We start from the raw sequence: 26,951 nt of genomic DNA on the forward strand, positions 1-26,951 counted from the left end.
GAGTTATAAATGATTTTTAATTAGAGTTTGAATATTTTTACTAAAAAATTGCATCAAAATTAGTGTCACGCCTCGAGATCCATGTTACACCTTGAGGTCTGTATAGGATAATGAAAAATTGTTGATTGCATATCAGTTCCCCCTATTTCTAGGCGAGGACAATATTACTGTCTGAAAAGATCAGAGACCTAAAATATATATTTAATATTGGCCATGAGAACCTTGAGGCCAGTGGTTGGCATTTCTGGATTGGTATGTCATTGTCATGTTGAGTCAATGTGCGGGGTTAGCATGTCTAAACTGGTCATAAAGAATTATTGTGTTGGAGAGGGTCAGTGTCAGAGATGGACATATGACAAAGATGAAAAGTAAGAGAAGAAAAAAGTTGAGAGTTTGCATGTGATAAACCTTGCAATAATACGTTAAGTATGTACGCCCAAACAAGATTAGACGAAAACACCTTTGACCAATATCCGCTGAAGAATATCTACACAGGCTGCCCACAACCATAGATACATGTGTGTTTGACTATTCAAGGATCTAGAGTGCTCCCAATGGGACGTATCTCACTTAGTTAATTACATATTGGTGGTTGCCCAATAATACTTTTAATCTAGGAAGTTTTGCTTATATTAGAAGTGACAACTAACGAGAGCTATTAAAGGGTAGTTATTTCACATGGGAATGCTCTGATGTTTTCAAAGCTTCTGCTAAGTCACGTGGTGAAGAGTGAGTCTCTCACAATCTTCCATGGGTAATGAACTCCTCGACATACAAAGCCTACAAAATAACTAAATCATCCTGACATGGAATCCCAATACGTCAAAGCACATCAGGATCATAAGGGCATAGAACAGATCATTGTATCCCAAACGAGTCGTAATTAATCGGTAATTGGGTTGTCAAAATGATATTAACGATAGAAAGAGGAGCAATAGAGCTCAAAAAAGTGGGGAGTTTAATGAAAGGAAGAGTAACACCTACACGAAGAGGTAGTGGGGTTGATGCACCATGGACCCGTCATCCAAAGCCACTAGAACCCTAAGTCAATCTGGTCGTGAAGATATTCGACCCAACATGTCCAGAGATCACCAGTCAGCAACTGTGAATTTTCTCATTCGCGAAAACCTCGATAGCCCTAAGTTCAAATGAAATAAACTATATTCTATGACTATCAAGTGGAGCTCCAATAGGTGGGGCTTATACCCACCGAAGTGGCAGGGATGCTGCTATAAATGAAGAGAAGGTGAGGTTGAACTATAAAGCTATAAATACTCACAATTCTAATTTTTATTTAATCCTAAAATTTATATTAGGATTTTGTAGCAACTTTTTATAAATTTTAGGTTCTACAGAGCATATGAGGCAACGTAGGATGCGCAAATAAAGACACGATGCAAAAAAGGCGAAGCCAACCCTCTTGCAAGAAAAGTAGGAAAACAAATCAAATATAAAATAATAAAAGGTCGGTGTCGCTGGTCGACAACATATCCTAGGGGTGTAAACGAGCCGAACACGAGCGAGCCATGCTCAGCTCAATGGCTCAGCTTGTGTTTGGCTCGTTTATATTTCGAGCTCAAAAAGTGTGTTCGTGTTCGGCTCGTTTGCTTAACGGTCGAACACTAGCTGTTCACAAACAAAGAGTCCTTTTAACAATCCTAATCATGTAGTCATAAGACATAAGACAATAAATGTTTGAGCAAGATTTAAAAATTATTATTTATATTAAAACATCATTTGAATCTAATTTAATAAATTTTTATTTTATTTTCTTAATCAATATTTTAATTTATTATAAATCTTTGTAGCCTTGTAGTCAATTAGATTTTTTAAAACACTACTTAATATATATATATATATATATATATAAACTTGATGAGTAGTATTTCGAGCCAAAACGAGCTGAACACGAACGAACACATCTTAGTTCGTGTTCTGCTTGTTAACTTATCGAACAAAATTAACGAGCCGAACACAAGCTGTTCGCGAACAACGAGTCGTTTTGACAGCCCTAACATATCCTATAAAAGAAAAAGGAGATCAAACACCCATGAGGACAAACCAGGACCTAATTTTATACACCAATGAGATTTAAAATTAATGTATGTGACACGATCAAGCTGCTCTTAGTCCTCGTCATGTGGTTCCTCTCGTCTGACACTTTGGAACTCATGCCCGTACCTTATTTTTAATACATGACTCTCATAGGGACTCTAAAAGTATAATAGAAAAAGGAAAAAAATAAATTCAACCTGTATGAAAACAATGTTAGTAGTAAAGACAACAAACATGCAATATATAATGAGTCGTGTCTTTTTATTGAGGGAGCGAAGTGTTACGTGCAAGCAAAAGGTTCGTAGAAAACATCACAAGCTCCCCTTTTAATTGCACTTGTGTGTATGCATATATTCAGTACTATCATGTATACTAAGTTATATCAATGAGCTGGCGTATGTTTTGACAAGGTCGCCATCTTCGGCCCCATCCTAAGGATCCAAGAATTCTTAGAGCTGTCATTCTATGCATGTTTTGCGAAAGCTTTTGTAAAATTTGACCTCTTATACAATCTAAAATGGAGACGCAAATAGTTTAAAAATAGATTTTTGAAAACATGATGCATAAAGTAATGAAAATGTACATTTTTTATACATTTAAAATAGTTCATATGAATGAAAAGTCTAAGTGGCGCCTATTAGACTCATTGGAACCTTAACACAACATATGTGTGTTGAGCTCGCTTTTGTTATGACCTCTTTTCTCTTTATAGAAGCCTAGGATCTAGCCTTAGGGTTTTGTAAGGACCTTCTTAGATGCCAAGAGATGAAACTTACCCGCATAGACTTTCAAACAAATTCTACATTCACATAGGGTATCAAAGGTTAAGCCTCAATCCCCAACCTTTTGATGGAATGATTGGGGTTTTGAACCAATATAAGCCCAAGTTGAATTCCTATAGGTGTACATTGACTTAAGCTACCCGTGGAGTCCAGAGTCCTAGGGATCCCCCTAATAACCTTTTGGCTACCTCATAAATTCTCTTTATGTTAAGACAAGGCCATTAAGCATGAAGCTAATCCAAGGCCAATGAACGTTTTTATCTCTAACCACACAGACATAAAAAATCTAAAAATCCCTTTATAATAAAATTCAAACCAAAGGCAGGGGTAGGTCACCAAAATTAAACTTTGGCCCCACCAGATTTTTCCCAACACTAACTAACCCTAAAATTAACATAAGTTTTGAACACATCAACTTTACCCTAAAATTTAAAATCACCTAAATTCACCAAAACTCAAGTGAACCCTTGTTAACTTGACTCAAAAAATTAAATCAATTAATAAAAAACTAAACATATCAAAATAAAATCAAAATCAATTTAAAGTGTTAAGACCAAACTCACTTAAAAATCAAAGTTAAAATAAGGAGGCAAGTTCCATAATTAACCTAATTATTTAGTTAGGTTAATTATGATAGCCCACTATGGCTAATATTTTGGTCTAACCTAATTGCCCAAGGCCATACTTAATCACTAAAGCCCGCGCTTAAACTTAGGCCCATGACTCACCCCTCATGAACCAACCAACCCCATGGATTACTAGCATGACCTATCATTAAAACACATAATTAAAAATTTAAGTGAAAATAATTAAAGTCCAAAACAAACACTGAAAGACAAGAAGACACACTTAGTAAAGCCACTCAACACATGACAACTAAGTCATAACTCCTTAGTCCAGCCCATTGGGAGTCAAACCAGACCAATTCTGGTCTTAGCCACCACGCTAAAAGCTTTCATGATCCTCTCAAGCCTTGATCATGCTTCCTCCATCTCCATTGGAGCTTACCATGGTCAAAACATAAAAAATACCAAAAAGCTCTCATCCCTTTGCCTAAGCTATTGTAATCCTTCTGCTCAATCTCTTAAGATCCACCAAAAATCCCTAAGCACCTCAGAGCTCCACATAGAGCCTCCATGGCTATAAAAGGGGGGTGACCCGAGAGCTTCATAACTCCTAAAAACTCCTCAATACCTCTCTTAAACCCTCTACCTCCAACACCAAATTTGCTCCCAAATATTAGAGTAACTTATTCCCACCATTTCCAAGCCATCTTCAGTACCCCATTACCCTAATTTCATTTCTAAAATTCAGGGGTTATCACGAACTTAAAACAAACTCCCCCGAGATTCTAATTTAACCCTCCCAAAAGCTTTACAGGGCCTTAAAACCACTGTCTCAATCAAAATCCAACTTTCCCGCACCTTCCACCATAGTCTAACTAACTCGTGCTCCCATTTGTTCTTACTCATAACTAGGACCAATTTCACCTCAAATAGAAGCAAGCAGAAGCTTCGTGGCATCAACGATCGTTTCCATCAACCCCAATCGAACTTTACCTACTGAGACATGGTATGGGTTCAAAACTCCTAGTTTAAACATTGTTTTGGTCTTTATGAAGAAGATGAACAATACATCCACACTTAACCATATATATTAGTTTGTCTCACTTTGGTGAAGCTATAGGAACAAACCAAATGCCTTTTGGTTAAGTATTGAGGGAGATCTTAACCCTTGGAGTGCGGACGACTCTCAGTTCACACACCCTTTGAGACCATTTTGGAATTGATTAAGACCAAAATGAGGTGTCGGGGAAGCCATACGTTTCTCAATATTATGGGGTAGGCAACAATGGACAATATTTTTCTCATAAATATAATTGTAGTCATGCTTAAGAATGATGTTCGAGAACTTATTATTTTTTTAACTTGTTGTATCCCAATGGGGTATTATCCACATGAGCCTCTAAAGCAACCCATGTAAATTTTAAATAGATCAACTCCATCATCCAATTGAAGAAGAATTTCAGCACGGTGAGGGGGCACTAACAAAATGCTTTTTATAGATAAGGTCGCCCCACACCTGTAAGCAGTTATTAAAAACTTGATGTTTGAATGAGATGTGGGATGACTACCCTACCATATTGTGCCTGATAAATTAACATGAACTACATTTTATGGATTTTGTGTATGAATAAGATGCAGGAAAATCATCGAACAAGCTACAATCGTGCTCATGACGTTAACGTGAACCACCTTTCGAAATCGTAGTGAAGGCTGCCTCTCACATAAGAATATGAAAAGAAATAATATTCAAGAGGTACAAATATGATTTTTTTTGTCGGTTGGCTGATGTATATCATTAGATAATGAAGCAGAGGCTTTGCATCTTTAACTTGAGAACTATGCTTATTGGAACTTTGCTTATCATAGATGACACCAAACTGATGTGGTTCGAAAGGCTTGTGCTTGTAAAGTAACGAATTATCATCTCAGTGTTGCACGAGAATCTAACACACGCTTAGATTAAATTTATGTAACAAGATGAGACAGATTGATTTTTATGCAGAAAATCATAGAAAGAGGAAAAAATAATGTGGCATTGCCCAGTTGAAATAATCCACAACAAATGGTGAGTATGTGTTCCTAATCTTCTTCTAAGTTAGAGAAGAAGAAATTATGAAGTTGATGTATAAGAATATATCAACAATAATAGTCATAATGGGTCGTAAAAGCAGTTGTCGGATGTTATGGAGACAGCAGTCTGCCATGAGTATTGTAGATGGTAGTTGTAGGTCCAACTTGTGTTTGAGGCCATTGTCGAAAGTCATTGTAATATTTGGCCACATGGGCCATAGAGGGTTGCTTCAGAAGCATTAGTTGCCCATAAAAAGCCGTAATAGGGAGTTGTAGAAGCTGTGGGTACGTTCTTATGTTGTAGAAACTGGGCTTGCATGAGCTAAGATAATGCCCATAAGTTGCAGATGTCAAAGTTAAGAATTGCATGAGTTGTGGATCATGTAGGTCATAGTTGGTCGCATGGATCATATTAGGGAGTTGGAATAATGCATATACACTGCAAATGTTGGAGTTGGGAGTTGCATGAGCTGTGAAGCGCTTAGTCCATAATTAGTCACATAGGCTCATGACAGAGAATCATAATAATGTCCGCAGGGTACAGTGGCTGAATTTGGGAGTAGCATGAGCTATGATAACCTCCTTATGCCAAAAAGACTAGAGTTGAGAGCTGCATGAGTTGTTGACTACATAAGTTGCAGCTGGTCACATGGGTTGCGATAAGGAGTTGTAATTACGTCTGTAGACCGCATAGGCCAACGTTTGAAACAACATGAGTCAAGAAAATATTTGTAGGCCATAAAGGTTGGAGTTGGGAGCTGCACGAGTTATGAATTGTATAGGCCATAGTTGGTCATATAAGTTGTGATCAGGAGCTGTAATAACGACCATTGGCCACAAATGTCGAAGTTATGACCTGCATGAGTTGTGAGCCACATAGGTCATAGTTGCCTGCATAGGCCATGACCATTGTTACACCATATTCGGGGTAACATCGTTGCACTGTAGTCGGGGTGAGTTGCATACAATTTTTAGGGTGTGCTGTAATACTGTATTCTAGGTGTGTTGTTGCTTCACATTTGGGGCGTGTTACTACACCATTTGTGGGGCGACGTCATTACTTCACAATGTATGCTAAGATTCCACGACACACTTCTTAAGTCAAGTCCTTCTTTAGGTCCTTTTTCAAACTTCACTCTAGGTCATTAGTTTTACAAGGGTGTGTGACTCTATTTATAGAGTTTGAGAGAGACTCATTACTAATAAAAAAAAATTCATACAACTTCATCAAATGACAAAAAAATTATCTGGATCATATGATGTTATGTGAACATTTGAGTGTCCTAATGATGTCAAAATCGAATAATAGTAAACTCGTTATATTTATATTGTCAAGACACTTGATTCGACTATATGCTTGTCAAATTTGAAATTCATTTGACTTCTAATTAGACACCGAAAGCTTACAAAAGTGATTTAATGGTTCAATATTGGCTTGATCCAACTCTGATTGGAGAAACTTTTTGTTTGTTTTGTCAAGCCGGTTAGTTTGACTTAGGGTGCGTTTGGGGCGGTGGTGTGGCGCTGCATCATCATTTTTTCTATTTGTCAAAACAACATTTTACTTGTTTCTCAAAAAACTGCAGCTGAAATTGCATTTTTTCACGGGACCTGACTACTTGTAGTGGCTGTTAGAAAGTCTGAGTTAAACTTTTTTTTTTAAAATATATATATATATATATATATATATATATATAATAATCACTATATTTTTTTGAAGAACAGTTTTTTCTCTTCAAACAGCTATAACAACCCAAAATTAATAAAAATTATGAATAAATTTTAAATAAAATTTAAATACAATTTATTTTAAAAGTTATTGAATCTTACGTTGAATTCTATGTGTGATGATGAAAATTCTTTGATATTAGAAATAATATCATAAATATTTATATATTCATATTATTTATATTTTTATGTATTTTTCCATAGCTTTATTTCCTGGGGCAAACTAGTGTTAAATGCTGCCTTGGTGCACAAGCTCGAAGCGTCAAACAATTCAGAAATTGAAAAGACCTTAGAGCTGATAAGATCGAGCGTCCTTCTAATCGGGGGGAGAGAGAGAGAGAGAGACGGCGCGTGAGCTTGAGGCCGGGTAATGGCTTGGAGGCAACTCCTTACGCAGGTACGACTTCTTTGCCTCATCATATGATTTATCCGAGTGATCGATTCGTGGAACCTTCTTTTATTAGAGCAAGAGACGATTGAACTGTTTGTGTGCGAATCTGTATCAGATTCAGTTTCTGTTTCGTTTATCTACTTATGGGATTCAATCTTGTGGGGTTTGATCTAGAAAATTTGTGAGTTCTGTACACATATTTCACAACATGGATGATCTTTTGTCTGTCATTGAAAGAAGAAAAGGGTGTATTTAAGGGCACGAGTCTTCTGATATCGAGGCAAATAAGAATTCATTTTGAGGTGCCTGTGAAGGAAACCTGAGAGGTTAATTATTTCACACAATTTTGAACCTTTTCAGGTTCAAAATTTGAAAAGCAGTGGCATTGTCGTCAAGGCACGATTACCTTTTTCATAATTTGAGGAGGAGTTTGGTTCATTGGGGTGCATTATTTGATTTTTGACCGTCTATCCAATTGAATTCCATGGTAGGTTGTTTAGTTCAATATAAAATAAATGTTGAACTTTAAATGAATTCTAAATGAATTAAAATTTTACATTGCATTTATTTTCTGCTGACCAAACTTCAAGATTTTTAAAACTTCTACATTTCTCTTACAGTGCACTCCTAATTCCACCCACCAAACGACGCCATAACAAGAATCTCTTTCTTCACTCACAGAAATTAAGCATGTTTACACTTTATTACCATCTTTTGATTCTATCTGGTTTTTTGGGTGGTTTTTTTATTTTGTTTTAATTCATTATTAAAAGTCATGTAATCATATTTTCATTCTAACCTGTCCATTTTTAAATGTATTTTGATTTCTAGTATCATATATTGTTATTTAAGTTTGATGTGCAATAGACTACAGTTGAATTTGAAAGTTTAAATGAGATTAAATCATTTTATAGGTTTTGGTCTCTTTTTTCGCCATGTGCAGGCATTTTCAAGCTGTTCATGCTATTTGAAAATCATTTTTTACAAATTGATTTGCTAGCTAAAACTCCTAAACTTATTTCTTCCAGAACTTAATTGCTTTCACATTCAGTTGTGATGGTTGAAATTTCATGTTTTTGTAGTTTGATATGAAAAAATACATTCTGGGGTATGCTTTCCTTGCTGTACAAATAGCTTGTGTTTCATCTTTCTTCGTTCCTTTGCAGTCTCTGTGATTTAGTTTTATTCATCTCATAATCCCTTAACATTAATCACATTCTCTCCCATTCCTACCTACATGTACAATTTTGCATGCCATTGTCAAAGCTCAAGTGTGAAGGCGGCGTAGGTTTACTTTAACATTTTGTTTTCGGAAATTTACAAATGTAGAACACTATTCTTATGTATTTTACACATCTCAAACCAAATATTCATATTTACATGCATAACATTTCGGTGCTTTATACCCAAAAGGTGTTTTCCTCTTTTAAAAAGTGATAATAGTGCTATCTTTTATGTGATATTAAAGATTTGAGTGGTATGTGTGTAAATATGAAAGCTTCGGTGTTAGATATGTAAATACATAATAATTGTGTGCTATGTATGTAAATGCTTTTTTTTTTGCACTAAATCTACTATGTTTATTTCAACAGGTTGGTAAGAGGCACTTAAAGTGCCCTATTTCTCACAAATTAAGTGGTCATCCATCTCCTAACTTGTACAAGGTCGACAATGGTTAGTATTGAGTATTATTGTTTAGATTAGTCTGTCCCATAATGACTATTTTCTTGCCCATCTGATCTGATGCATTTACATATTTATATAGTTAGGAAAATTTAGTTATGCACTTCTTAATTCTTATATTTTTATTTATCTAATACCAAAACATTAATTTTTTCATACATACCGCCTTATCTATTCATGAAAAGGTAATTTTCACTTTTTAAAAGTAGTATTTTTGATGTGATATGAATAAATGTAAAAATTAGAGTTTTGGTGTTAGATATGTAAGTTTATAGGAATTGGGTATTATGCATATGAATGCGTCATATATTTATTTGTTAAATCATGATTTGTCTGTGAATCACACCCAAAGAATAGAATGTAAATAGGAAGAGATAGATAGAAAGAGAGAGGAATGAACGGTAGTCCGTCGCGTCTTATTCATAAAATGCTTCCCTTATTTATAAAGAGTGTACAATGGTGATATTATATTCTTGCCCATGTTTGAAAGAGGTCCGTATTAGGGTATTTTTAGTATTTTACATGTATGAGCTTATCATCCGACTATTTTCTGGCTCGACCGACTAAACATAACTAGCTTCTGGTCGATGTGATTAGCTTGGTCGGCCAAGCTTAGTTTGTATGAATCGGTCTGCTGATCTAATCTAACTGTCAATCTTTAATCCTTGGTGAGGAGTCTCTGGATGTCCATGAGATGGTTAGAGATATTGTGGAACTGGATATTCCCTTGGATCGACCTTTCTGGAGGATAGGCTATCATGTCGGGCTGAAACTCTTTGTAGCGGTTGGCTCGACTGTTCTTTTGTCTTGTTTCTGGGCAAATGACTTCTGCTTGAATCATCCGGTCTTTTTTTTTTGTTCGCCTCATGGTTTGGTCGGTTTTTGCCTTTTTGGCTTGACTCGCATAACTTCGCTCGATTTTCTAGCATCGGGCCTTCACTGTACCCTTCCCTCTGGATTGTTGTATCTCTTTAAGATCAATGCCGACAAATTTTTGATGCACAATATTGTATTATATATGGTTTTATAAAACACAAACAAAATATTATGCTTTTATCATAAACAAATTTGTCAAATAATAATAATAATAAAAACTTTCCAAACAAATTAAACAAATAAGCAAACTTTATAATAAAAAAACTCTCTGAGGGAATTTCAAACCTAACAATGAATGAATATCATTTTGTCTAGCTCTTAAGTTGGATATGTATTTGTGATTTTCTATTAAGATCAAATTATGATGTGCAGCTCTTTAGCTTGATGTGACTCCCCATGCTTTCTTCTATAAATGTGTTATTGGTGAATTAATCTGAATCCCTCCCGTCCTTGAAGCTGAAGTTTTCAGCTCACTTTTAAGCTTTTTAAATACTCCATTATGTTTGTTGCCAAGGATGTTGTAAATCTGGGTTTAATTTTGAACATCTATCATTCAGAGCCTTTCGGTCTTCATGTGTTAAAAGCTCAATTGCTCTTGCATTATTAACTCTTTGTGTGTTAAAATCTCAAATTTATAATTTTAAAATTCAACGATTAATTTAAATATTCATTGAAATGCTTTTATTTGTAATCACTAGTGGGCTATTGAGCCTTTTATAAATCAAACCATATGTTCAATTGTTATAATTAAAAATGATGATAATTTTTAATTACTTAAAATTTTCTTTCATTTATCACATTATTAAATCCAATCGTCGACCAACTGATAATTTTATTAGGAGAATAGATGTTTTGAATTTAACTTTTGGTAAGAAAGATAGAGGTAAACTTAAAAAGACGCTGGGCATGTTGCATAAATAATAATCTTAATGTATGAGAATTAAATGAAAATATGACACTCAATATGACACATTGGAGAAAAAAGATTCATGTTGCCGCACCAATGTCTTTCCTTGTTGTGGCCGCCTAGGACAGTCAACATTGTTGTTCTTTCCTGCTGTCTTCTTTTGGAATCTGCTGCCAACCCTCCCTTTTACTGTTTTTGACTCCTCACAGCGTTTTAGCCTCCCCATGACTGCTGCTAGTGCTGTTCCGGTGCTCCATCCTCGCTACCCTCGCTGTCCCAACCCTGTACCGTTGCTATCACACACACAACACCTTCCTTTTGCTGTTTTCCTGCTATCCAGCCGTCACAAACAGCAAATTGCTGCTGTTTGGACTGCTGTCTCTTGCTGCCCTACTGTTCCGGCCGCCTAAAATCGCAGTCACTCCTTTTTCACAGCTCGAAAACTCCTTTCCTACATTGCTGCATCTCTCCAGGGCACCTAACCGTCACCGCTATCAGTTGGGATTCACCGTAACACAAGTTTGTGTCACGTGTGTTGTATTTTTATTTTCAAGTATGCTTGATTATAATTGCCTATTTGCTTCCATTAATAATATGTAGCAGACCACATGTAGTGAGATAAAGGCTTTATTATTGTTGTTGTCACATTATTAAATCAATTTAGTTAATATTGTGTTATGGTGAATTGATTTAATAATGTTTGTTCCATTATGTCTGTTGCCAAGGATGTTGTAAATCTGGGTTTAATTTTGAACATCTATCATTCAGAGCCTTTCGGTCTTCATGTGTTAAAAGCTCAATTGCTCTTGCATTATTAACTCTTTGTGTGTTAAAATCTCAAATTTATAATTTTAAAATTCAACGATTAATTTAAATATTCATTGAAATGCTTTTATTTGTAATCACTAGTGGGCTATTGAGCCTTTTATAAATCAAACCATATGTTCAATTGTTATAATTAAAAATGATGATAATTTTTAATTACTTAAAATTTTCTTTCATTTATCACATTATTAAATCCAATCGTCGACCAACTGATAATTTTATTAGGAGAATAGATGTTTTGAATTTAACTTTTGGTAAGAATGATAGAGGTAAACTTAAAAAGACGCTGGGCATGTTGCATAAATAATAATCTTAATGTATGAGAATTAAATGAAAATATGACACTCAATAGGAGACATTGGAGAAAAAAGATTCATGTTGCCGCCCCCACTTAGTGAGATAAAGGCTTTGTTGTTGTTGTTGTCATCACATTATTAAATCGAGTTAGTCAACATTTTAAAGCTATTTGTACGTTCAAATTCACATTTTGAATTATTTTGCAAGTTCAAAATTCCATATTTTAATTTATTTGCAAATTCAAAGAATTCAAAAATTGATGCTTGAGTGCCAATTTCCACCGCATAACCATGCCACTGACATTGGAAGTTGGGGGTGGGGGCAGGACCAGGGCCGGGGACACGGCAAATGCCGCAGGCCGACTAGCTTGGTCAAAGTGATAGAGGATAGAGCTGTCATTCCTTGCTCATGCTTCCCTCCTACTTGGAGCGGGGTCCTATCCTCTTTATCCTGAGACTACATATATGTTATTTGTTCTGCTCTAGGTTAGATTTGGCTCATATTTTTTTCATGATAGCCGCCAGCTTCCAGTGATCCTTTTTGAGGGTTGTATCTAAAGATGAAAATGTGCTTCAATTGTAACTCATCTGAGGTAGTAACGTTATCCCCCTACACCGCTTGCTTCGCTACCAATGTCTTTCCTTGTTGTGGCCGCCTAGGACAGTCAACATTGTTGTTCTTTCCTGCTGTCTTCTTTTGGAATCTGCTGCCAACCCTCCCTTTTACTGTTTTTGACTCCTCACAGCGTTTTAGCCTCCCCATGACTGCTGCTAGTGCTGTTCCGGTGCTCCATCCTCGCTACCCTCGCTGTCCCAACCCTGTACCGTTGCTATCACACACACAACACCTTCCTTTTGCTGTTTTCCTGCTATCCAGCCGTCACAAACAGCAAATTGCTGCTGTTTGGACTGCTGTCTCTTGCTGCCCTACTGTTCCGGCCGCCTAAAATCGCAGTCACTCCTTTTTCACAGCTCGAAAACTCCTTTCCTACATTGCTGCATCTCTCCAGGGCACCTAACCGTCACCGCTATCAGTTGGGATTCACCGTAACACAAGTTTGTGTCACGTGTGTTGTATTTTTATTTTCAAGTATGCTTGATTATAATTGCCTATTTGCTTCCATTAATAATATGTAGCAGACCACATGTAGTGAGATAAAGGCTTTATTATTGTTGTTGTCACATTATTAAATCAATTTAGTTAATATTTTAAAGTTATTTTTAAGTTTAAATTCACATTTTGAATTATTTTGCAAGTTTACAAAATTACATTTTAAATATGTGCAGTTTTATAGAGTTCAAAAGTTTGAGTCATATGTAAGTCCAAAAAAAAAAACGACTGTCGTCTGGCATCGTCCCCATTTAATGGACTGCATCGGGGTGTCTAACATGCCCAACTATCTATAAGATACGCTAATCAGTGTCGTGAGACATTGCAGCCATAAAGGAGCATTCTAATTCATCCGTTTATAAGACATGTATTCGTTCTCAATTAATCTCAACACTCCTATGAATATTGTCTCTGAAAATGGTCGACCAGCGTTTCCTTGGTCAATGCTCCATTACCGCTATATTGCCATTCATGGAAGAGCCTCCCAGTTATATCTTACAGAAGCTTCTTATCAATTTTTTTTTCAGTTAAATAGAATGGGAGGGAAAGAAATAGGGCTGATGTGTTGGCTCGGGTTGAGGAGTGAATATGGGTGCATCTTGCGGCTGGGGTCATGGTCGAATATGTAAGAGGCTAATGACTGGCTTCTATTCTGCTTCTTGTAGAGGAAGACAAAGTGGAAATAAAGAAAAATGAGAATTTCATAAGTTTTTGTGTGTCACGATCTTGTTGTCGCTTTCTCTGTTTGTTATAATCGCAACAATATCGCTCAAATAAGTAAGATGAGGGCTTTTAGAATAGAGAGGAGTTTTGGGTTTTGGCGGCTTATTGGAGCGACTAGGACAACGAGACTAAAGATGTGGCTTCGTTCCCCTCTACAAACATAAGTTTCAAATGTCTCTGTTTGTTGCGATCCCGTCGTTTCCCGTAATTGTTTTCCCTTATTTCCTTAGCCATGATTGTATCACGAGTGAGACAGGCGAACAGGGAGAGCAGGCTACTTCTGTGTGCGAACTAGAGGGGAAAAGGGCTTCAACTGGGTTTCTGCGTGCAATCTCGAGTGGGTCTTGTTAGAAACAATAGGCAGACGAGAGTTTCAAAGGTCTTTGTACGCCGCGATCCCATAGTTGCTTACCATATCGCAAAGCTTGCAGGCACAAATAGGAAGGAAGGTTTGAGCGGGCTGTTTGCGAATATTGGAGGAGGAGGCAAAATTTGCAACTGGAGGGTGGAAGAAGTGTTTGACCTCTGGTTCATGTGGCTAGGGCTAACAAATTGTGCGGGATAGGGAGAAAATACTGGAGATGGGAGGTCCCGTACACTGCAATACCCGCATTTCTTTTCCCGAGTCCAAAAGAAGAGAAAGACGACCCCCTATTTGAGATTTATATTTTGTGCCTATATCAATACAAGAGAGTAAGAATGTGGGAGCAATTATTGAGGTAGGGCTAGGGGTGTAAAGGAGCCGAGCTTGAGCGAGCCTAGGCACTATCTGTGTTCGGCTTGTTAAACATATCATTGTTTGTGCTCAACTCATTTATATATCGAGCTTAAAAAATTTATTCGTGTTCAACTCGTTTGCTTAATGAGGCGAATACGAGTAATTCAGGAACAACGAACCATTTGTACAGCCTAGTCACACGACCGTAAGATGCTAAGGTTAGGGGCAAGGTTTAAATCTTATTATTTATATTAAAATATTCATTTCAATAGAATTATATATATATTTATTCTGTTTTTTAAATTAATAAATTTAATTAATTTTAAATATCTGTAGCCTTGTAGTCAATTAAATTATTTAAAAATAATACTCATCAAAATTTATTTATGTCTAGTCAAATCAAGCTAAACACAAAATGAATAAAACTTTCTTTGAGTTCATATTATGGAGAGCGCAAAAAAATTTTATGTGTTTGGCTTTTTTGCTTGAACAAATTGAACATGAGTTACTTAACAAGCCGAACAACGAACCGTTTTACACAAACAACGAGCCGTTTTGACAGCCCTAACTAGGGCGAGAGCAGGGATGGCATTAATTCATTTAAAATTCCTTTTTTTAAAATTCTATTTTTACCTTCAACAGTGAATTGACAATTTATGAGCCAAACTGTCGGAATAAGGTTGTTTTGGCTCATTTTTTCTGTTTTTTTTCCTCCAATTAATGCACAACCTAATTGGAAGAGCAGTGCTGAATTTTTTTTTTTGTTTTGGTTGAACTCTTTTTGTTAAATTATAATATATATTATTTTGCTCTAAAAAAACACAAGTTTTGGTTGTACATAGTTGTAATCGTTTTATTTGGCTATTTATTTCCTAAGAATATTTATTCGCAGCATTTTTTCTTTGTCAACTATTTCAGGAAGTCATCTTGGAAATTATCATGAAAGATGGCAATCAAGTTATGCTGGTGCTTTTTCTCGTAGGCTACATGATGCAGATTCACCTAGCGATATGACTCTACTTAAAGAACTTTATAGAAGAGATCCAGAAGGGGTTATTCGGCTATTTGAAAGTCGGCCTTCATTACATTCTAACCCTGCTGCCCTTGCTGAGTATGTTAAAGCGTTAGTTAAGGTTGACAGGCTCGATGAAAGCTCATTGCTAAAAACACTACAAAGAGGTATGGGCATTTACATACATACCCCCAATTCATATGTATTTACATATCTATCACCTATATTTTAATTTTTACATTTTTACCATCACAAATCTTTCAAATTACTTAAAAAATTCCACTATTTTATCTTTTACAAAGTGAAATACACAGTTTCATACACAGGTAAGGTGATAGGTGTGTAAAAATTGAAGTTTCGGTGTTATATATGTAAATACATAGGTATTGAGTGGTATGTATGCAAATCTTCCGTTCTTTTGTTGGTTAAGTAGAATTTTTATGCATGCATTCGTGTTCCATTAATGCCCTTCTCAATAAGGATATTTTTTCATGAATATTATCTTGTTGCTTATGCTTCTAATTTGTTGGCTGTGCAATTGATGTTGGACTATTTGCATCAGAAACTACCGATTTACTGATTTATCCAGAGTTTTTCTTTAAGTTTCTTAGTACCTGGGACTCTCAAGTTAATTTTAGGAGTTTCTTTGAGTATGCTATCTGCTTTCCAAGTTTATTTTTTACATTCAACATTGCATAACTTTTATAGTTTACTTGTGACAGACATTGATATTGTGTAGGTGCTTTTGCACTTTTTAAGAGTTATTTTTTATAATATTTCTGGTCCTGATTTCTATGTAGGCGTTGCTTCAATGCAAGATTACTTAATCATATTTTTTTGTCTTTTTATGCCTTGTGATGGGTACATTAGGATTGTTGTTAATGTGAATTTAAATATCCTTTCTTGGCACTTCTATTACCTTTAGAGCTAAGAATACAAAAAAAATTGTGTTTATATTTCAGTTTCTTTTGTTTCATTTGGATATTTGGACCAAATTTTGGTAGTTATATTTTGACTTTCCCTTCCGCCCTATCGTTCCCTCTGCCGCCGCCGCCTTCTTCCCTACTGCAGCCACCCCGAAGGATAGCATCTTTACTGTTCCCTGCAACCATCACACCTCCCGGCCCTTCAAGACACCAAGTCTCCCTGCTCTGCTCAGCCACACATCCCTCCTTTCCTCCTGCTGCCCAGCCATCCCTCTGACCTTCTCTTGCTGCTCTGCAGTCACGCCTCCCATTCCTCTGCAGTCCAACCACATCTTCTCTCCTGCAGCTCCACTGCAGCGCACTCTCCAGCCTCCCTGCCGCAGTTTTCCACCAGCCCACCACAGCCACCCGGCGTCTTTCCATCCTTTTTAATCGACCACCACCCCTTTGAGATACAACATTAGTTGCGTTTGAGTCTAGTATGTTGCTATATCTATTTCCATTTGTGTGATTGTATTTCTCTTTTTTGAATTCAACGATAATATTTGATTTTCTATCTTTATTAGGGTGTAACTCCGGTATCAATATATAAATGTTAATTTGATTCGCTCCCCTCACGTGTCTCGAGGTGTATAAGCTTGAGACCTGTCTTGAATGCAAAGGGTTTAGACCTCATTTAGACTCGAAATTGGAAGCCTTAAGGTGCTTACTGCATGTCTCATGGAGAGGCGGGCATCTTGAATGCCTTTTTAAATCTTGGCCGCTAGAGATGGCAGATGCAACTGGGGCTTAGTTATCCATAGTTTGCTTCTTGGACAATATGTAGTGGTTTTCTGGATTGTTCTTCTGTTAATCTACATCTTTATTTCACTAGTTGAAGTACGACAATCCAGATTTATTTCGCTAGTTGAAGTACAGCAATCCGGTGAATATATGTATCTTAATATAGGTATGGCTGATTCGTTGAGGAACGAGGAGAGCATCAGCAATATTCCAGGCTTGAAGAAACGGGGTTTAGCAACTAAAGAGGGGGTTCTTGGGACTGCAAATTCTCCGATTCACATGGTGACAGCAGAAACCAGTAATTTTAAAGAGCAATTATGGCGCACATTTCGCACTATTGCACTTACCTTTCTTGTGATTTCTGGGGTTGGTGCGCTTATTGAGGATAGAGGAATTAGCAAAGGTATGTTTTTGCCTGGAATTATCTTAAATTTCTCGTAATTATCGTTTGACCCAAATTGTATCCTAATATTGCTGCACAGGGCTTGGACTGCATGAGGAGGTGCAGCCAATCATGGATTCTAGCACAAAATTTCTTGATGTAAAGGGAGTTGATGAGGCTAAAGCTGAATTAGAGGAAATTGTCCATTACCTTCGGGATCCTATGGTAAAAGAAAATAGCGGCATTTAAATACATACCACCTAATTCTTATGTATTTACATATCTAACACCTAAACTTTTTTGTACTTTTATACCACTCAATATTTCATGTTACATAAAAAATACCACTATTTTAATTTTTAAAAGGTGAAATTTTCCTTTTACACGCATAGGTAAGGCGGCATATATATATCAATTGAAGTTTAGGTGTCAGATAGGTGAACACATTGGAATTGAGTGGTATGCAAGTAAATCTTCCTAGAAAAAAATATTTATGCAATTATTTTAATTGGTTGTTATACATAACATTGTTCTGCAATATCTTATTCTTATTTAGCTTTTGCTTTAGTTGCTAATTCCATTTCTTTTTTTTTTCTCCTCTGAAGATTTATACCTTCAACAATCTGCATAAACATAAAGCTTCATTGCACATCTGCATAAATTTGAAGTATGAAAAGTCATTAAATTCATTAAAAATCATATATGTGAAATTATATATGATTAATATTGACAATGGTATCTCAGATCCCCAAAGCCAAATATAACTATATTGTACTCCGGCACATTAATAACCAAGATAGACATGATATATCTATTATAACCATTTGTCTCATAAGCTTTATATCACAAGGATTCACATTGTATGTTAGTAAGGAACTAAGGATTACCTATGCCATGGCTAAATATTAGGGACATTTAACTACATACCATCTGGTTCTCATGTATTTACGTATCTAACACCTAAAATTTACTTTTTAGATTTATATCACCCAAATATTTCTTATCACTTAAAAAATACTTCTATTTTAACTTTTTAGTGAAATATATTTTCATGAATAGGGAAGGTGGCTGTATGTAAAAATTGAAGTTTAGGTGTTAGATTTGTAAATACATAACGTTTGAGTGGTATTTTCAACCACCCGAGCATAAGGACAAATCAAACAAATAAAATACCTCTTATCAAAAATCTATTTCACCTTAAATTTAAGGATTATGTCCTCTAACAAAGTAGGCACGTGGATATTTAATGAGTAACATTGCTTATTGAATGTCATTATGGCAATACCATTACATGGAGTTATTGTAAGGTTAAAGCATCACTAAACTTATATTGTATGCTTTTGTTAAGAACATGCTTTATAATTTTAATTAGGTTTTATTTGCTTTTGAAAGGTTATATGATACAAACCATCAAATTGACACCAGGTGTTAAACAAGTAAATGTCTTAGTTCCTACTGTTCTAATTTACATATATATCACCCAATTCTTATGTATTTATGCATGTAACACCCAAATTTTATTTTTTACATTTATAACACTTGAATCTTTTTTATCACATAAAAAATACCACTATTTAATATTTAAAAAGTGAAATACACCTTTTCATGTATAGATAAGGTGGCATTTATGTAAAAATTGAAGTGTAGGTGTTAGATATGTAACAAGATAAGAATTGATTGGTATTTATGTAAATTTTCCTTCTATTTTTCAGCGTTTCACTTGCTTAGGTGGGAAGCTTCCAAAAGGCGTCCTCCTTGTTGGTCCCCCTGGCACTGGAAAGACCATGTTAGCTCGGGCTATTGCAGGAGAAGCTGGAGTTCCCTTTTTCTCTTGTAGTGGAAGCGAGTTTGAAGAGATGTTTGTTGGCGTAGGAGCAAGGAGGGTTAGGGACCTTTTCGCCGCAGCTAAAAAGCGGTCTCCCTGTATAATTTTTATTGATGAGATCGATGCAATTGGTGGAAGTCGTAATCCAAAGGATCAGCAGTACATGAAGATGACACTTAATCAATTGCTTGTTGAACTTGATGGTTTTAAGCAAAACGAGGGGATTATTGTCATCGCCGCAACAAACTTTCCAGAGTCATTGGACAAGGCACTGGTGAGGCCTGGGCGTTTCGATCGTCATATTGTTGTCCCGAATCCAGATGTCGAGGGTCGAAGACAGATTATGGAATCCCATATGTCTAAGGTGAGTCAAAACCTTTCGTAACACATAAAAAATACCGCCATTTTAAATTTTAAAAAGTGAAGGACTCTTTTTTCATGCATAGCTGAGGTGGTATGCATGTAAGTAATTGGAGTTTATGTGTTAGATATGTAAATAGATAGATATTGAGTGGTATGCATGTAAATCTTCTTAAATAATATTGTTTTTAAATTGCAGCTAAAATTATATACCGTCACTTGATGTTCTCTTCTGTTTTGTTTGCTACATTGCATCTGCTGGTATTTAAACCAGCTGCTTGAATACTCTATCTGACCTGGTAGTACTGCAGGACCTTAAAACTCTCTGAAATTCAGTAGACAGATCAATTAATGGAATTGTATATGAAACTCTATTAGTTAGTCCATTCTAGTTGAGAATTTATAATAGGGGCATTTACATAAATATCACAGCACACAATTCTTATGTATTTACATCTCACACCTGAACTTTCATATTTACACGGCACTCAAATCGTTAATATCACATAAAAAATAGCACGATTATCACTTCTTTTCATGCTTAGTTTTAAAGCACCAAAGTTCTATGTATGTAAATATGAAAGTTTAGGTGTGAGATATGCAGATACATAAAGTATTGTGTGCTATGTCTGTGAATTTCCGTTTATAATAATATTTTCAAATTTCTAGCAAATCCATTCTACGGGAAGCATGGTGTTTCTTTCCACACAGTTATATGCAAATGGTACAGTTAGCCAGGTTACAGCTCCTATGTTGTTCCATTAAGTATCTCAGGTACATTAAAAATGGAAAAGATGGCTAATTTGTGGATTCTGTGGAACCAAAGTCTAAAAATTAGCATAAAATGATAAAAAATGTTTTGAAACCTGTAAAATTATTGTAATTTGTAAGCCTGCAAAATATTGTGCTCTGTTAAATAAACTTGGATACCAATACCATAATTGTTGCATAAGACGTTCATGCATGTTGAATTACAAAGCAACGTTATTCTTGTCCATCTACTTCTGCTACTAACAAGATTACAAGGCATTACACTAATTTTGTTTGCACTTTGGTATGCAATTTTTAATTGTTTTACCTGCTTTCTTGTATTTTTATTTGGCGCAGATCTTGAAGGCAGATGACGTCGACTTGTCAATCATAGCAAGAGGCACGCCCGGTTTCTCGGGCGCCGACCTTGCAAACCTGGTTAACATGGCTGCTCTCAAGGCTGCCATGGATGGGGCCAAAGCTGTCACCATGGCTGATCTTGAATACGCAAAAGACAAGATAATGATGGGTAGCGAGCGCAAATCTGCCGTGATTTCCGACGAGTCGAAGAAGCTAACTGCATACCACGAAGGCGGTCATGCTCTTGTCGCCATTCATACCGATGGCGCTCTCCCCGTCCACAAGGCTACGATCGTGCCCCGTGGAATGGCTCTTGGTATGGTCGCCCAGTTGCCCGACAAGGATGAGACGAGCCTCTCTCTAAAGCAAATGCTCGCACGGCTTGATGTCTGCATGGGTGGACGCGTTGCGGAAGAGCTTATATTTGGGGAGAACGAAATCACTTCTGGAGCTTCGTCGGATCTTCAACAAGCGACCTCCATTGCTAGAGCCATGGTGACAAAGTATGGGATGAGCAAGGAGGTGGGAGTTGTTGCGCATAACTATGATGATAATGGGAAGAGCATGAGCACAGAGACGAGGCTTTTGATTGAGAAAGAGGTGAAGCAGTTCCTGGAGCGGGCGTATCACAATGCAAAAACTATTCTGTCTAATCATAACAAAGAGTTGCATGCTTTAGCCAATGCTCTATTGGAGAAGGAAACTTTAACTGGAGCTCAGATCAAGCATTTGCTTGCTCAGGTTAACTCGCAGCAGCAAGCGGCGGTAATTCCGTTGCAGCAGAATTCAACGATGCCGGCAGCATCTTCGCAACCTTCAGCTGCGGCGGCGGCGGTGGCAGCTGCTTCTGCAGCGGTGAAAGCGAAGGGGGTTGCACAACCAGTAGTGGGATCTTAGAGCACAAATTTTACAGGCTGTTGTGTGTATATTTGATTAAATTTGGTGGTTCTCTTGCATCATGGAGGCTACAGGCTTGAAAGCATCACGAGAGAGGTGATTCTAATATCCATTTTCATTTTTTCAGGCATGTGTATTTAACCAAGTTTACACTTCACACTTATTTAAACATAGAATCAAAGGGATTTTGCATTGTATTATGACTGGAAATTTGGTGGATGTTTAGTTGTTTTAAACATCTTATTGAGCTAATTGTCACAGTAATGAATAGTTGAGGCCATTTGCTTTTACTAATTATGGGAAATCCACCTCTCTATACTGTATTTTTTTTTTTTTTTTTTGAAAAATTTACATGCATACCTCACAATTCTTATGTATCTACATATCTAACACCTAAAGTTTAATATCTACATACATATCACTCAAATTGTTAACATCACATACAAAATACCACTTTGGTGTGAAAAACCTATGCATAAAAAGTGATGTTTCACTTTTAAAATGTTAGTAATAGTGGTATTTTATTAGTGATGTTCTTTGGAGAGTTCTAGAGAGAAAAGTTTTGATATGACTTATATTCAAGTTATTAACGGTATGTATGCTAGAGTTGTTACTTTTGTTCGAACAGTAGGAGGACTGACAAAGTTTTTTTCTATTTTGATTTGATTACATTAGGGATCGACTATAAACCCATGTCGCTTTGTTTTAGTTATGGATGATCTTATTGGGCATTTACAGAAGGATGTACCTTGTGTATGCTTTTCATTGATGATATCCTTCTTGTGGATAAGACTAGAAAAAAAGTTCGGGAAAAACTTGAATTATGGAGATCTCTACGTTGGAGTCTAAAGGCCTTGGAGTCTAAAGGCCTTCGACTAAAGGCCTTCGATTAAGTAGAACTAAAATTGAATACATAGAATGTAATTTTAGTAGTAGTAACTCTAGTGCCAAAATTGTAACTATGAGTGATCAAATCCTTAAAATGTGTGAACGCTTTAGATATCTCGGGTCTATTGTTTGATGGTGATATAGATGGGGATGTTATTAGTAGAATTCGAGTTGCTTGATTGGATGAATGTTTCGAGTCTATTGTGTGATAGAAAATTATCGCTTAGACTGAAAGGAAATTTTATAAGCTGGTGGTGAGACCTATAATGCTTTGCGTCGCAAAATGTTGGCATTTAAAAGAGAAGCATAAGACAAAGTTGTGTGTTGTTGACATGAGAATGCAAAGGTGCGTGAGTGGATTAATGCTTAGAGACAAAATGCGAAACAAATCTATCCGTGAAAGGGAAATAAGCTTAGAGAGTCTTTTTATATGCTATGGTCACATTAAATGTCGATCATGATCCGGTTAGGAGAGTAGATGTTTGAGTTTTGATTTATGTTAAGAAAGGCAGAGGTAGACTTAAAGAAGACTTAGTCACATTGTATAAAAATATTCTTAGTTTATTAGAATTAAATAAAAATACGACTCTTAATAGAACACAATGGAGAAAAAGTATTTATGTAGCCGTCTCCACTTAGTGGGATGAAGGCTTGTTATCTTTGTTTTAGTTCTCTTTTTTGCTTATTTTGGAGGTTTATTGCTCATCTTACTTAAAAAGAGAAAAATTTACATACATACCGCACAATTCTTATGTATTTACATATCTAACACCTAAAGTATGATGTTCACATTTAATATTAAAGTTTTGGCATTAGATATGTAAAAATATAAGAAATTTATGCAAATTCCCCCCAAAGAAAAATGTTAAACTTCTGTTCTTTTTTTGCATGATTAACAAATTTTATCAATTGGTCTTTTGGAGCTCTCACTGTTAACATTAGTTCTTGATTATTTTGTAGTATGTATGAAGTGGCAGGTTAGACTTGAAAAATCAAAGCTAGTGGAAACTATTCAAGCTCTGATACATTTTTAACAACAAAACTTCAATGTTTACTCTCAGAACCCTTTAATTTTTAAATATTAAACATTCACACTCCCATCTTTTTCGCCTTTTGCTTGTTCGCATGTTGATGTTCTCCTCGAGCACCTCTTAGCTTGAGTTTGATTAATTAATCGAGTTTGAACTCAAGCTCGAGCTTAATTCTGTAAATTTGAGACGACTTGTTTAGAACTAAAGAAATTAAAAAAAAAATAAATCTAAGTTAGTGTTGTACTTAAAAATGATAAATAGATCGAGCATTTTAGAAATAATTAATAAGAAATCGTTTGTTATGAAATGTAAAATATTATTTTTAAAATTTTAAAGTAATTTAAAGAAAAATTCATGAAATTTAATGTATTTTAAGTATACTTTTAATTTAAATTTTTTTAAGCTAGCTCGACCTTAGAATAGGAAAAATTATTATGTCTGGATTCTGGACATAGAGGTATGTCTGGACTCCAGAGTCCAATAAAATCACACCACGTGGAGGTGACAGAAAAATTTAAAAAAAATTCGTTTTGGCACAAGGGAATATTCTCTCGTGTTATTGTGCTTTATTCAGGTAATATTGTGATGATATTCATGTATTATTGTGTTATGAGAATATTTTCGGTGTTATAATAACATAATAACACATAAATACCACCACAATACCACCTTAATAATGCGAAATAACACTGGAGAATATTCTCTTGTGTTAAAATGATTTTTTTTAAATTTTTCTGTCACCTCTATGTGACGTGATTTTATTGGACTCTGAACTTACTTTTACATCTGGAGTCCGGACGTAATAATTTTTCTTAGAATAAGCAAGAGATGAGGAGGAGAGGCAAGCAAGTGGAGGAAGTAGAAAAGTACATGGGGAAAAAGGTAAGAATTCAATAAATATTATCATGAAAAAAAATGAGGTATTCACGTATATACCGCCAAAGTTTTTATTTATTTACATATGTAATATCTAAGCTTACTTTTTTTATATTGATTAAAGTTGCCAGTGGGAATTATTACAACCCCAGTTTAACAAAAATTTTTCTGTGAGGACTCCTGAGGTAGTTTTACGTGCGGCGCATGGTGTTCTTGAGTTATTTTCAGGTTATTTCAGAGTTATTTTTTAAAAATCCCGAAATAACCTAAAAATAACCCGCGATCTTTATTTTTAGGTTATTTCTAAGTTATTTTGGGATTATTGAAAATAACCCAGAAATAACCTGAAAATATCTCAGGAATAAACTGCACCGCACGTAAATATACGTCAGGCGTCTGGATAGAAAATGCGCCCCCAGTTTAAAGGGTATGAGAACTATTTTGACATTCTATAAATTTTGGGACTAAAACGACCTCATGTAAATAGTTAGGGAGTTATTTTTGAACTTTGCTCTTTTTATCTTTATACCCCTTAAATTTTTCCATAAAAATATCACTATTTAAAAATTTAAAAAATAAAATATATATTTTAATGCATAGATAATGCGGCTTATATGGCTTAAAGTTGATTTCTAATAAAAATATTCTCACTTTTAACTACACAATATTAAATTAGAGTTTGTCTTAATCAGCAATACTTAGAGTATATTTGCAATATTTAAGAAAAACCATGGTTTTAATCAAATAATAATAAGTATTCGAAGCAAATTTCAAACAATGTTAGAATAAGTTTCAAGTATGGGCATAGTTCAGATAGTACTATGTGCTCGGAGCATTGTTAATGTAGTTTTAATGAAATTCAAATTAAATTTTAATTAGAATATCTGAATCCAACCAAAGATCACTCAATTACGACATTGTTAAGGCACCCAAGGGTTCACAAAATGTTATTCGATCAAAAGAATCACCTAGAGCTGTCCAATGGAGTGGTTCATATTCATTATTTATAAAAATAAGGAAATTATTTAATGTAATGATTTAGTCAATTCGTTGTTTGAGGATTAAGTTTAAATAATATTTTTATAAATATGAACATTGATGGTGATGTCGATTATGCAAGTGATAAGAGATTATGAAACCCTTTAAGTAGAATGAAACTAAATTCTCAAATAACGAGGCACGTTTTAATGTAAGGATTAGAGTTTATGAGGAAATCCAAAGTTAAGTGTGATCTAATGGAAGCACGTTGTGATGAGAGACCTCTTGGGAAGTTACATCAGTGAGGCCATAAGTCAAAGCGAACAATATCTTAATGGTGAGAGTTTGATATGTTACATTAACTTTGTTTGAATGATTGTGGTTAAGCGATGGAGATAAGACATCTATAATCAGGCAACTATAGTAATGGAAATAGAGGTTAGATGGTTGTAGCTAGAAAACCAACAAATAATGATGATCAGCGAGAGATAATGATTTTATGATGGTGTTCAGGCACTACCACCTTGAATGTCACGGTCAAATTGTGGTGGCTTATTAATGACAGGTGATTGACAAAGATTCAACAATTGTGGTCAAATGTAGTAGCTCGATAGTAATGGACCTGCATTACTATTTTGACAGTAGTGATCATGATTGTTAGAGGGCAAGGGTTTGACAATGGCAGACGTACAACAATAACCAATGATGATGGTTAGATGGAGGCAGTCCAATAACGATCTAAGGGTGATAACAATCCAATACCAATGGTTCTATAAAGATGGCAAAAAATTGAGGGTTCTATGATAGTGTTCAAGCGGCACTGGCTAGACGGTGATGATCAAATGACAATGGCCTAATAATTACAAACAAATGATATGGTTCAATAACTGTGGTGGGATTATGGTAGCTCGATAAATAGTGGACATGTGACAAAATTTCAACAATGGTGGTCAGACAATTCACCAATGAAGATCAAAATGCAAGGGTTTGCCAATGATAGAGAGGCGGCAATGACTTGATGACGATAGTTAATTGAAGACACTCTAATAACTAGACACTGGCAATAAAAATCTAACGACACCAGTAACCCTGCAACGACAATCCAAAACTTAGGGTCTGTTTGGCGCAGCTGCAGATTGTCAGCTTTTTCGC

At 35.6% G+C, this 26,951-nt stretch overlaps 1 protein-coding gene across 2 annotated transcripts; it reads left to right on the plus strand.

The window, feature by feature from the left end:
- Nucleotides 1-7,445: 7,445 nt before the first annotated feature.
- LOC110027201 (ATP-dependent zinc metalloprotease FTSH 5, mitochondrial-like) lies at nucleotides 7,446-22,236 on the plus strand. 2 transcript variants are annotated; one of them, XM_020728534.1, is made up of 7 exons: nucleotides 7,446-7,598; nucleotides 9,185-9,266; nucleotides 15,650-15,910; nucleotides 17,619-17,855; nucleotides 17,935-18,059; nucleotides 19,547-20,023; nucleotides 21,127-22,236. In XM_020728534.1, exons 1-7 carry the CDS (start codon nucleotides 7,572-7,574, stop codon nucleotides 22,024-22,026), a joined length of 2,109 nt encoding a protein of 702 aa, XP_020584193.1. In that variant the 5' UTR covers nucleotides 7,446-7,571; the 3' UTR covers nucleotides 22,027-22,236. The 2 variants fall into 2 exon arrangements, with proteins under 2 accessions (XP_020584193.1, XP_020584185.1); XM_020728526.1 differs by lacking the exon at nucleotides 7,446-7,598 and adding an exon at nucleotides 8,732-8,876.
- Nucleotides 22,237-26,951: the final 4,715 nt, after the last annotated feature.

The sequence above is a fragment of the Phalaenopsis equestris genome, unplaced genomic scaffold, assembly GCF_001263595.1.
Source record: "Phalaenopsis equestris unplaced genomic scaffold, ASM126359v1 Scaffold000002, whole genome shotgun sequence".
In the NCBI taxonomy this organism is placed as follows: domain Eukaryota; kingdom Viridiplantae; phylum Streptophyta; class Magnoliopsida; order Asparagales; family Orchidaceae; genus Phalaenopsis; species Phalaenopsis equestris.

Excerpts from the sequence above, each read along its gene's own strand:
- LOC110027201 (XM_020728526.1), top strand. The coding sequence starts at position 8,844 with ATGCCATTGTCAAAGCTCAAGTGTGAAGGCGGC. Across the intron at positions 15,911-17,618 it reads GCTAAAAACACTACAAAGAG|GTATGGCTGATTCGTTGAGG; the intron begins GTATGGGCATTT and ends ATCTTAATATAG. Across the intron at positions 17,856-17,934 it reads GGATAGAGGAATTAGCAAAG|GGCTTGGACTGCATGAGGAG; the intron begins GTATGTTTTTGC and ends ATTGCTGCACAG.